This window comes from Cynara cardunculus (assembly GCF_001531365.2).
Source record: "Cynara cardunculus var. scolymus isolate 2C chromosome LG 5, CcrdV1, whole genome shotgun sequence".
NCBI lineage: Eukaryota > Viridiplantae > Streptophyta > Magnoliopsida > Asterales > Asteraceae > Cynara > Cynara cardunculus.
Window position 1 is genome coordinate 30526189 of NC_037532.1, and position 12574 is coordinate 30538762.

Below are 12574 nucleotides of genomic sequence, written 5' to 3' on the forward strand. Positions count from 1 at the left end.
GATGAAATCGTTTAGGGATGAACGAGTTTAAGAGTTTTTAAAAGTTTTTAGAGTTTTTAAGAGTTTTAGTCAAATGTTTTATAAGATAATATAGATATATGAAACAAATGCATATAAAATAATATAATATTATTTTACATATGAAAAATTAATATCATCTTGAATTTTAATTATGAAATTAATTCTTACTAATCTCAACATTTATAATTTAATTTTTATATATAAACCTATTTTGTACCTAGCGTGCACTACCATCTTGACTGAAAAGAAACGAAGCATTAAATCAAACTTTTTGCCAATATTCAGTACAACTACAACCCTTTCCTACACTATTCGTACGTCATGCACCATTATTTAAACGTTAGTTTTTTATTTCACTTTTTCTTTTAAACAAAATAAAAACAATTTGTGTTTCCAATAATAGTGTTTGCAAAATCAATTTGTATAATAGAAAAAACATTTTGATGCATTTTGACCTATAATTATAATGTAACATCTGTATTTTAGTACGTGTAATTTTGAGGTTTCGATTCATACTTAATCCATTTGGTATCTTGAGTTGTTTTATGTTTGGTTGGGTTCGGGCGACTTGCACCACGTGGCCTTGGATCGCGGCGCCTGGCCACGTACGACTAGGGGTGCTCATGGGTTGGAAAAAGGAAATATTATTACCTGTAAATCAAGATTATTTTGGAACTTATGAGCTCTTAGAAGAGTTGATGAGGGTGATGTTGTGTTTGGGTAAGAAAATACTTTATTGGGGCTTTATGAGAACTTTGTCTTATTTTGGTAAATCTTGTGTTAAAATGATTTTATGACGATATTTGAATGATGAAAACTATACGTGTGATTATAGTTGGCCACTTGAAAATTGTCACGTATGTTAGACTGCAATGCAAAGGATCCATAAGCATAGGAGTCGGTTTAATTTGAAATGTGACAGTTTCCCGTTTTGCAACCATAAATAAACAGTGGGTCATCAAGGGCATTATGGTACAAACTCTTGGAGCCGGATACCGGGTATTGACTATACGGTGTAATTTCTAGCGAATGAGTATAACTGGGATCATCGGGCCTTGAACTATCGAACATAGTTGAATGAACTCGTTGGCCCTTGATCCTTATTGTGAACTCTATAACATAAAATTGTGGTCTACTTTTGTGTTCTGCCACTAAAAATGAAAATTTAGTCTCCCCTATCATCATAAGATGTGTTTTATTTACCCATTTTACTTCTATCTCTTTCATTTTGTCTAAGAGGTGATGAATTAGCAATAAAATAAAATGAATATGGTTTCACATGTTGGTATGATGGTATATTGAATTTGACATATGTCCAACAGATTCCACATAATTAGAGAAATGGGCGGTGTCTCTTGATGGGACTTGTGCATGCCCTTTACTCCAGATTTGTCCAATAGTTATAGAATATGACCCCACCCCCAAACCACTCTTTCAATCTCGAGCATCTTCCTTTTTTTTTTTCCTTTCCAATTTTGAGAATACATGCAAACATATGTTGTAGATATAGATTTTTATTTTTATTTTCATTTTTATTTTTATTTTTATGGGGTTTACAACAAGCCTACGAAAAGATCTAGACAGACCGGACATATGGTTAAAGGTCATTGGTGGTTCGGCTTCGTCTACACCTTTAAACTAAACATATTCCCAAATATCTTTTTATCTGTTTTTGACAAATGATGTGTGTTTAATTCTTTGTTTTGATTATAATTAAATAATGTGGAGGTAGAAAACACGTGAGAAAGAGTAAACAGTTATATATATAGAGAGAGAAAGACAGAGAATGTTTACTTTTCAAACCACGTTATTTGTACAAACTCCATTCAATCAATCATAATTTTTCATTTTGTTCTTTTTTTTGTAATTATGAGAGGTTGATTAATCATTTTTATTGTGGAGAGTGTTAATCATGAATATTATCATCTTCATTGTTTTAATTTTAGAGAAATACATGAAACAGTTTCATTAAAATTTCATTAAGTACTATATGAAACAATTTCATAACCATATATGAAACAACTTCATCAAAAAAAAATATTATATGAAAATAATTTCACAAGATTAAACAATTTCATGAAAAAATTTCATAAGATTAAACAATGAAATCGACGAATGAGGATGGTCTGCACGGTTTGTACAAATTGAATGGTTTGCATTTGATCACTCATCTCTCTCTCTCTCTCTCTCTATATATATATGTATATATACCCGGGTGGAATTATGGAATTTACAACCAGCCTATGAAAAGATGTAGACGTATGACCAAACCCAATTGGTGGTTTGGCTTTGTCTACGTCTACATATTTGAATTAATCCTATTTCCAAATTTCAAGGATTTTTTTAGTTCAATTTTTGGATCTACGTGACGTGACCGGTGCACGAATCTCGTTCATTGTGTTCAAAAACAAGTTTCTGTAGGACGAGTTTTAATCGTTGAAGACTATGACAATGTGGCGAATAATCATGAGTTAGTCGGCATTGAAGACCAACAAGTATCAATCCACTCAACCTACCTGATTTAGCCACCTCTCACAAAGAATCACTGCCATCATTTTACATATGACATCATATCCATATTTCGTTTAGACAGTTCACCAAGAATATCTCTAAGTCGACGTGCCTTTAGATTCTCCACCATATATATTATAAAGTATGGTTCCCGCATTTCTCATATTTTGTACTTCATATTATTCCCTTCATTTTTAGTCATGTACTGTAAACGACAAATAAACATATTTATGTCGTCATTTAACAAAAACATTAAGGGTTATTTCAAATCAAACACTTCTATTCGTCATTTCTTTGACTGTTTAAAAAAGAGAAATCAGTGTATCAATATATCGATGACAATAAAATCCAACTTTTTGAAGGGTTAAATGCATAAAATAACAACATAACATATTTTAAATCAGTTATTATGTTAAATCAATGTATTTTTATGCAGAGGAACAAGATGTTTTAATTTTTATTATTTTAATACAAAATTTTATCCATTTTTGCAAATTTATGGTCATTCTAATGGGTTTGACCATAAAATTATGATGCAATACAATAACTAAAAAGGCAAAAAGAGTCATTAATATGAATGAAAAGTGATTATTTTCTATAAATGAAAGAGCATAAAAACGAAAGAAAATTAAAATACACTATTTTACGTAAATTAAAGAATATAAATCGTCTAAAACAGAAATTCCTTTAAAATACGTATGTCGTTATTGTGTGCGTTTAACCATATTCTAAAATTATATTTTTTTTCCATTTTATCTTTAAAAACAAGGTTTCACTTACAATAAACCTTTGGCTATGTGTTCTAGAGATGGGAACACCCTTGTCTGATTTGGTCCAAATTTTATCTGATATGGGTTTCATTCCGTCCTAAAAAGATGGTTTATTTCAAAATCATTATGCATTGGTGGTTTGGTCTGGATCAGGAAGTCTAGTCATTTTTTGTCCATCTATACGTGTCTGATATGTGTTAATTTATTAACTTTATTACATTATTTTCTTAATCATTTTCTTTTGTTTTATTTGTCCATTAGCGTCTAAACTAAGTCATTTTAGTCATATTATGTAATTTCTGAGTTTTATATAAAATATTAGTATTATAACATAATCTTATGTCATTTTATTAATTATGCAGATTTTTGAAGTTTCTGGTGTCATGTAGCAGTCTTATGTGAGTTTTTTTTTGACGGAGTGGTGTTGTAGCAGTTCTACAAGAGTGTGGTGTGAGCCGAATCCTTACTTTTAGGCCATAATTTTGGGCTTACGAAATTTGTTGAAGATTTTGGACATGGACTATGGGCTAGCTTATAGTTTAAGCTTCCCTTAATGGTAATGATCTACCTTACTTCACAAGCCTTGTCTTTGTTATAATAGCAATTATTGCTAGCCTTAAAACTAACAATTAACCTTTGGGTTTAATTTAGCTTTTGATTATTATTGTTTTCTAGCTTTCGACTTTCTTGCATAACAAGAAACAAAATTGTTTAAGTTAATTTGTTACCTTCTTCTTGTTTTCAAGTTTTGTCCAAGTTCTATTATTTTAAAGTTCATCTCATTCTTGTTTACTTTTGATCCTCAAAAGTTCTCTAATTTTCGTTACAAGTTGGAATTAATCGATCATTGTTGCAATACACTGGATTTCATCATTTGCGGGTCACGGTTAATTCCCTTAGCTAAAAATACGTTTTCCAGGTATTTACAAGTATTTTCTCACTTTTACTGATGAAACTTGCAAGTTTCGTTACTTGGAGTGCAAGTCTCAAGTTTATTTACTTCATTTATTGCAAGTACTTGGTTGTCTTTACTTTATCTCATTTCCTTTATAGTATTTTATATTTTCTTGCACTTTACTTTTCTACAATTTAATTTATAGTATTTTACTTTTCAGTACTTTAATTTCCATTATTTTAATTACTGTAATTTACTTTCTTGCAATTTACATTCCAACAATTTATCATTCAGCCATTTATATTTCTGCACTTTAATTTACAATCTTTTACATTCTTGCAATTTATTCTTTGCAGTTTACTTTTCTACATCAGTTGTTTACTTTCCAGTCTTTACCTTTTTCGCAAAAAGAAACCAAACGATGATGGGCTAAACGCCTTAGCTTGGGATGTAAGGGAAAATTAAGACTAAAGCCAATGTATAAGTACAAAGATGTCTTATTAGCATTATTGTCTAACTATCTGTTTCAAGTGATTAATATTTCATTGAATATTATATTGAATTATTTGACAACTAATTTTATGTATGAAAATGAATTAACTTTCAGAGGTAAGATAAATAAGAAAACCTGAGATAATAGGAGAAGGTTATAAAGAGCTTTAGAATCTGACAAGTACTATACTCCTACGGTGTAGGATGGTAATACTGTATTGTGCTAGGATGCACGACATCTAACATAAATGATATTGTATCGATAGCAAGTTGGCATGTGTGTACTCTTGAGAGGCCATCTGACTCAATAGTTGATATCGTGACAATATTATAGAACCATTCTGTGGTACTCTAAGACTGTTGTAGGAGTGCTATATCATCTTTTTACTGGATCATCTGTTTTGTGTCTTAATCAACCTTGGCACACTGTGCTTCTTTTTACGACTGATATTTTCTCAGTTGTTAATCAAACCATCTAATTTTAGATAAAACAAATCCCTCGAATTCGTCATTTGAATTAGTTTTTAAAGACTGGACTTTTAAAAAACTTTACAAAGTTTTCTCTATGGGAACGATATTTGATACTTAATACCATTATTACTTGTTAACAAGACGATAGTAATTCAAGACATAGTTGCACTAAGTTCTATTTTTGTGTTGAATTCTAAGGTTGCATAAACCGAACAAACAGTGCCCCTAGAGGATAATACATGCAGCTGAGGTTTAGGATGGTATATTTTCACAAAAATACGAGAATCCGGGTCTAACAGCCATAATATGGGAGTTACAAGTATTTTGGGGATGGGCTCCTTGTGGCATTGAGCTCTTAAGCCAACCATCTAGCTTGCATTGTGTATCCAATTTTTCTTTCACATGAAAAATAACTACTTGGGTTGCTTACTCGATCAAAGACTTACTGCGTCTTTCTTAACTGCTCATTGTTGTATGAAATGCTGACTTGGTGAGTTAAGGAAGTGACCCTTCAATCAATAATTAATGTTCACCCACACTATAATTTTAACCAATCAGTGTTTTCCCATTTTGTATTAATAAACAACTTCCAAGATAACCACTTAGGTTGTGACGCACTGGTTAAGTTTTAGGTCTACTCCGGGTTCAAATCCAGACGCTATCAAAGCTCTATGACAATGGAGATTCACCTCTGATTACTTCATACCATTTATGATCACCTGAAAGATTAGTCGGTATGTATAATTTAACCTGAAAACTCACAGGTAAAAAATAGTTCCAGAACAAGGATAGACATGTAGAAATTATTGGAGGCATACATAGTTAGCTTTATTGGCTTCGTTATGGCAGGCCCTAAACCAGCCCGAACCACATATTGAGGGCCAAAAGTTTAAAGTGCTCCACCAACCCCAACCACCACCACCAAAGCTACATAGAGTGTGCATTTCATTTTGGTGCCAGCTTTTCTTTGACTTTCTCCTTTTTGACCTTCACAATTGCAATAATGGGTTCACCCTTGTTTTTGGCATCCACCAATCACCAATCACCACCACCAATCACATATTAGTTTTATCAACCAAGTGGTTTTCCACTATTCATAATGAAAGGTTAGATTTGGTTTTCTAAAACAGGTTTGGGTGAATTTTTTTTTGTGAGATTTGTAAGACCAATTTATATTTATTGATTAACTTTATAAACTAATGATTTAATGGTCTAAAGTTGTACGGTGACAATTTTGTGATTATTGAGAAGTCTCGTGACAATTTTGTGATTATGAATGTTTAGATTGTAGATCTAATCCAATGGTTGAGAATTGGTCTTACGGGTCTCACGAAAAACCTTTGGTCTCACATGATCCCAAGTCTTCTAAAACAAAAGTTATCATATATTGAGAATCAAAAAACAATTATGTGAAAAAAGGGTTTTTAAATGGTAACTTTTATTCGGTTTATTCTATCGGGAATCTTGTGAAAAATAAATCAGGTACATAACAACTCGTTAGATAGCTGACGTAAAGGCTAAGTGCCCACAAGGGTTACAATCCTCAAAGGAAATATGACTTCCACACTGCGATGAACAAACTTAAATTCTTACTAATTTGTGCATGTATACTACCTCGTAACTAATTGTGGTATGTTTTAGGGACGAGTCAAGTGAGAAGTTGCTATAACGAAGTAGACTACAAATGTTTGATGGTAATATAAAATTATATAACCGTTCATACATTTAAGTATTTTACTAAATCTAATTATTCGATTTTAATTTTTAAGCGTTATAATAATCACTTTAATAACATTTAACATTTCCTAACGAAACTTATACCAAATGTGACGAGTTTTGTATTAAATCTTATTTAGTGTAATGTTGGATTTTTTTTTCTCAATTAATGTAACAAATGTTCAATTTGCATATTTTGTATTTAAGGGGTGTCTGAGAATGCTTATAAAAACAACTTATTGACTTATTCAAGTGTGACACCGGTAATAAGCACTTTTGAGTGTTTGGATAAACAACTTATACCGGTGCCAAACTAGTAATAAGGAGTTTTTGAAGAAGTTAAATGTTTCTGACCTGTAATAAGTTGGTAAGTGCTTTTGTAGAAAAATATAAGTTGTTTCAAATAAGCAATCCCAAACACCCTCTTATGTTGACGGTTAGCTGGTATATCTAGTAACCATTGGTGATGTGCATACTGAACTTTCAAATTCTATTGAAAATCTTGATTACATTGAAAATGTTGTATTGAAATTTATCGATGTCACGTAGGTTAGGAATTCGTTTATCAGGAAAAATATGTACCTAATATGAGAATCAAACACTTATTGCAATAATTGAGAACAAAATTAATCATTATATTGAATAAAACTAAAATAAATTTAATACTTTGGGAAAAAGTTGATTACCAACAACCCCAATCAATCTCACACAGAACTCACCTTAAAAAAATTATTTATATTTTGATATATTTTAGATATGACACTTATTGGTTAGATCTAATTTGTGTATATTTTACACTAGCCAAAAATGGGTACAGGGCTAGTCCCAATTTGGGTCCCTTCAAAACCGGGCGGACTAGTCCCGGTCCTAACCTACAACCCGAGGTCTAATGTAGGCTCAGTCCCATGTCCGCTATGGTTTTAAAAAAGAATATAAATTTTTTACACTTTATGGTGTTGTAGTTATGGTTTTTAAAATTTAATATTGAAATACACTTTAAATAATACTTTGAAGTGGATGAAATCTTGAAAAACTTTTTAAAAAAACTTAAATTTTTTGAAAAAGAAAAACTTTAAACAAATTGAAAAATAGCGTCTATACAAATGCTGACATCTGGTGGCCTCTCATTGAATCATCGATAGCTTTGGTGGTGGAGTAGGAGTGCATCCCGGTCCCAGGTAAAGTTGGTGTAGACCCTGGCTTAGAGTAACTGCCCCTCTTTTACCATTCAAAATAAATAACTATTTGATTTTAGGGCACATCTTAAGAACCATTTTGGTCACGTCGTAACTTGTAAGGTTTGAAGTTTGACCTCACCGTCATGTCTCATGTTATTTAAAACCTTGATTAAAAACTCTATAAAATTAGGGGTCGTTTACCAAACGCTTACCCGGGTAAGGCTTACCAAGTAACATTATCTCACCGGATGAATATGGTAAGAACCAACAATCTTACCCGGTAAGAGCGAGACAAGGACCAAGAGTCTAACCTGGTAAGTGAGAGCGACTACTCTTACTACGGTAAACGCTTACCGGGTAACTTGTTGCATACGTATGTCGTTTTGGTGGACTAAAATCTTACCCGGTAAATAAATAATAGTGTTAAATATTACCGGTAAACACTTACCAGGTAAGTGTTTGGTAAACAGCCCCTAACTTGTCTTTGAACTGTTGGACCATAACCGGTCCCTATCGATCCGGGCTGGGTGCAATTTAGCTATCCCTATTTAACTCTATTTTGTATTCAATGATAAATATTCAATATGCATGATTCTATGGGCCTCAAGTCTAGCAATTAAAATGGGCTGGGTCTATAGATTATCCGGTAAACCCGACCCGGGTCACAATATCCATCGCCGTTAGTTGTACGTTACTTACCGTCTCTATCTCCACCCACTCGACTAGTGATACTGATCGCCGCCATCATCTTCTAAATCTAACCATTTTCATGGAGTTCAATGGCTACTAAACTTAAAAATCATTTAAATTCCTCGCAATTTAAGCTCAACAATGGCGGAATCTACCACCGGGCCGCCGCCGGCGTATTCTCTATCATCCACGGACGACAAGACGGGGCGTCACTTCGAGGAAGGCGAGAACCCGTTCGAAGGGAAGTGCTCTTGCTTAACGGTAGCTCTTTGCCCTTGTCTCGTATGTTTCATGCTTGTGATGATAATAGTCTCAATCGTACTGACTGTCAAGTTCCATATATTTTGCCACACTCCTCTTGGATCTCTCCTGTACAAGAAGAAGTGTTAGTAGGTTCAAACCCTAGGTCAATTCATGTAAATTCGCAATCAAAATCGATTACTTTTGTAAACCCTAGGTCTAATGATGTGCATTCCGCTTTATCACTTAGTTTTAGACAAAGAAATATGTTACATTCCATTTCGAAGTTGAAAAATCCTGATCTATTAGAGAAAATATCGCACTCCCGAATTAGGAGGTTTTGCGAAGCTGCAAATTCTGATGGTGAATCAGAAGGGGAAGATGTTGAAGGTGATGAGAGTGTAGCTGTGAAGTCTGTAGCTGATGAAAAGGAAGTCAGACGGGTTTGTGATGTGATTGAGGAATTGTTTGCCTTGGATCGAAATATGGAAGCTGTTTTAGATGAATGTGGAGTTAACTTGACTCATGATCTGGTTGTGGATGTATTGGAAAGGTTCAGACATGCTAGACGGCCAGCTTTTAGGTTCTTTTCTTGGGCTGGTCAACAGCCAGGGTTCAGCCACGATTCAAGAACGTGTAATTCGATGATGAGTATACTTGGGAAAACTAAGCAATTCGAGACTATGATCTCTTTGCTTGATGAAATGGGTGAGAAAGGATTGCTCACATTAGAGACGTTTCAGATTTGTATCAAAGCATTTGCAGCTGCACAACAAAGGAAGAAAGCCGTTGGAATCTTTGAATTGATGAAGAAACACAATTTCAAAGTTGGGGTCGATAGCATTAACTGTTTGCTTGATAATCTTGGTAGGGCAAAGCTTGGGAAAGAAGCTCAACTTTTGTTTGATAAGTTAAAAGGTAGGTTTACACCAAATATACAAACATATACGATCTTGCTAAATGGTTGGTGTAAAGTTGGAAATCTGTTGGAGGCAGGGAAGGTGTGGAATGAGATGATAGACAAAGATATGTATCCGGACATTGTGGCCCATAACACCATGCTTGAAGGGTTGTTAAAGGTCCACAAAAGGTCTGATGCTGTGAAGTTGTTTGAGGTCATGAAAGCAAAGGGTCCATTTCCTAATGCAAGGAGCTATACAATCAAGATTAGCGATCTATGCAAGCAAAAACGGATGAAAGAGGCTGTTGAGTGCTATGAGGACATGCTGAACTGTGGCTGCCTGCCAGATGCTGCAGTTTACACATGTTTGATTAAAGGTTTCGGAAACCAAAAGCAGATGGATAAAGTTTACGGATTGTTGAAAGAGATGAAGGAAAAAGGATGCCCGCCTGATGGAAGGATGTATAATACTCTGATCAAATTGATGGCAAACCGCCAAATGCCAGATGATGCAGTGAGGATATACAAGAAGATGATTCAGAACGACATTGAGCCAACGATCCACACCTATAACATGATGATGAAATCATTCTTTAGGGCAGAAAATTACGACATGGGTGTTGCAGTTTGGGAGGAGATGAACGGAAAGGGTGTTTGCCCAGATGATAATTCGTATATTGTGTTAATAGGAGGACTCATTAGGCACGGAAGAGGAATGGAGGCATGCAAGTATCTTGAGGAAATGATACAGAAAGGCATGAAACCGCCTCAACTTGATTACAATAAGTTTGCTGCCGATTTGTGTGGGACTGGTAAACCTAACGTACTCGAGGAATTGGCTCGAAAGATGAGATTGGAAGGTAAGCTTGAGGTTTCTGATATCTTTTCTAGGTATTCCAAGACGATCAAGAAAACAGGTGAGCTTTAACTTTGTTGGAAACCAAGTTGTTTAAGTGCACACTTTAGCAACTTTGTAAGTAGAATGCTCTCTTTTTGTTGGTATTAATATGAGTGTTTGATTTACGAAAGATGATAAGACTTAATTTATTATTATCATTGTCTTATATTATGGTAAGGAAACAATGGAGATATTTATGAAACCAAATATTCATTAGGCTATGTGGACGGTTAAGATCGGTTTATATGGTTTATATATATATATAAATGAAAAACTGAGGAACATCCTGATAACCGTTCATTTGAACCGTATGCACATGTGCATAGAAGTAATTTATAAGCAATTTGTTCGGTATACATAACATGCACACGTGTATAAAACCAAAAAACAACTTCAATTACTTATATGCACATGTGCATATGCTCTAGATGAATGTTTAGCATAGTGTTCTTCAAGTTTTCATTTTTTTTGATGTTTTACTCCGAACCTCCCCCCTCTCTCTCTCTCCTCTCTCTCTCTCTCTCTATATATATATATATATATATATATATACACACACATATTTATATATAGCCAAAGGTTATTTTGAGAAATCGTAAAAATATGATCCTAGCCATTCATATGGTCAAGATCGGATTTGACTGGTCAATAATTACAACTTTGACTGGTCAAAAATTGCGGCTATGCAAAAAATAGAGAGGGTAGTCTTGTAACTTTTACAAATAGGCGGCAAAACGAATTTATTAACCTATGTGGTTCACATATGAACTATTTTATTTGATTCATATATGAACTAATTAACTAATTCACATATGAACCCGTATGATTCACATATGAACTAATTAATGGGTTCACATATAAACATATAGTTCATATGTGTATCACATGGGTTCACATATGAACCCCTTTGCCATTTATTTGTAAAAATTATGAAACTACCTCTCTATGTTCTGCATACTCATGCAAGGAATTATTTTATGTTTCACGGTCAAAGCCACAAATGTTGACTAAATGAAATGTTGGGATAACTTCTTTAATTCTCAAATATTTACCACTTCTCAACATAGTGGTGGGTTCAAATAAAAACCACTTAATTTGTAAAAACCGTGAAAACCACTTAATTTGTAAAAACCGTGAAAACCTCATTCAACCAATCATAATTTTTCATTTTGTTCATTTTTTTTTTAATTATGAGAGGTTGATTAACCATTTTTATTGTGGAGGGTGTTAATCATGGATATTATCATCTTTATTATTTTAATTTTAGAGAAATACATGAAACAGTTTCATTAAAATTTCATTAAGTAGTATATGAAACAATTTCAAAACCACATATGAAACAACTTCATCAAAAAAAATATTATATGAAACAATTTTACAAGATTAACAATTTCATGAAAAAATTTCATAAGATTAACGACGAATGAGAGTAGTTTTTACGATTTTTACAAATTGGAGTGGTTTTTATTTGATCGCTCCTCTCTTATAATATAATATATATATATATATATATATATATACTATATTATAAAGCATTTGACTAAAACTCTTAAAAACTCTTAAACCCGTTCATCCCTATCCGATTTCATTTCATATTTGAATTCGTGTAACTAACTGCAGATAAACACAATCAAATACAGGATAAACATCTCATTTTAAATAAAAAAAATCTAAAATATAATTAGTATAATCATTAAATTCTAACAGAATACTTAATTATTATCTTTATAAAATTTATAATATTAAACCAAAAATAAACTATTTTATTATTAAACTTAAATTAAATTATAT

At 33.0% G+C, this 12574-nt stretch overlaps 1 protein-coding gene across 1 annotated transcript; it reads left to right on the forward strand.

The window, feature by feature from the left end:
• The first annotated feature begins 8815 nt into the window (after positions 1-8815).
• Positions 8816-10976, forward strand: LOC112512029 (pentatricopeptide repeat-containing protein At3g62470, mitochondrial-like). The gene has a single exon (XM_025117814.1). The coding sequence runs from the start codon at positions 8834-8836 to the stop codon at positions 10811-10813; it is 1980 nt and encodes a 659-aa protein (XP_024973582.1). The 5' UTR covers positions 8816-8833; the 3' UTR covers positions 10814-10976.
• The last annotated feature ends 1598 nt before the right edge of the window (positions 10977-12574 follow it).

Bases quoted from the DNA above. Each gene is read 5' to 3' on its own strand.
- LOC112512029 (XM_025117814.1), top strand. From the start codon at position 8,834: ATGGCTACTAAACTTAAAAATCATTTAAATTCCTCGCAATTTAAGCTC.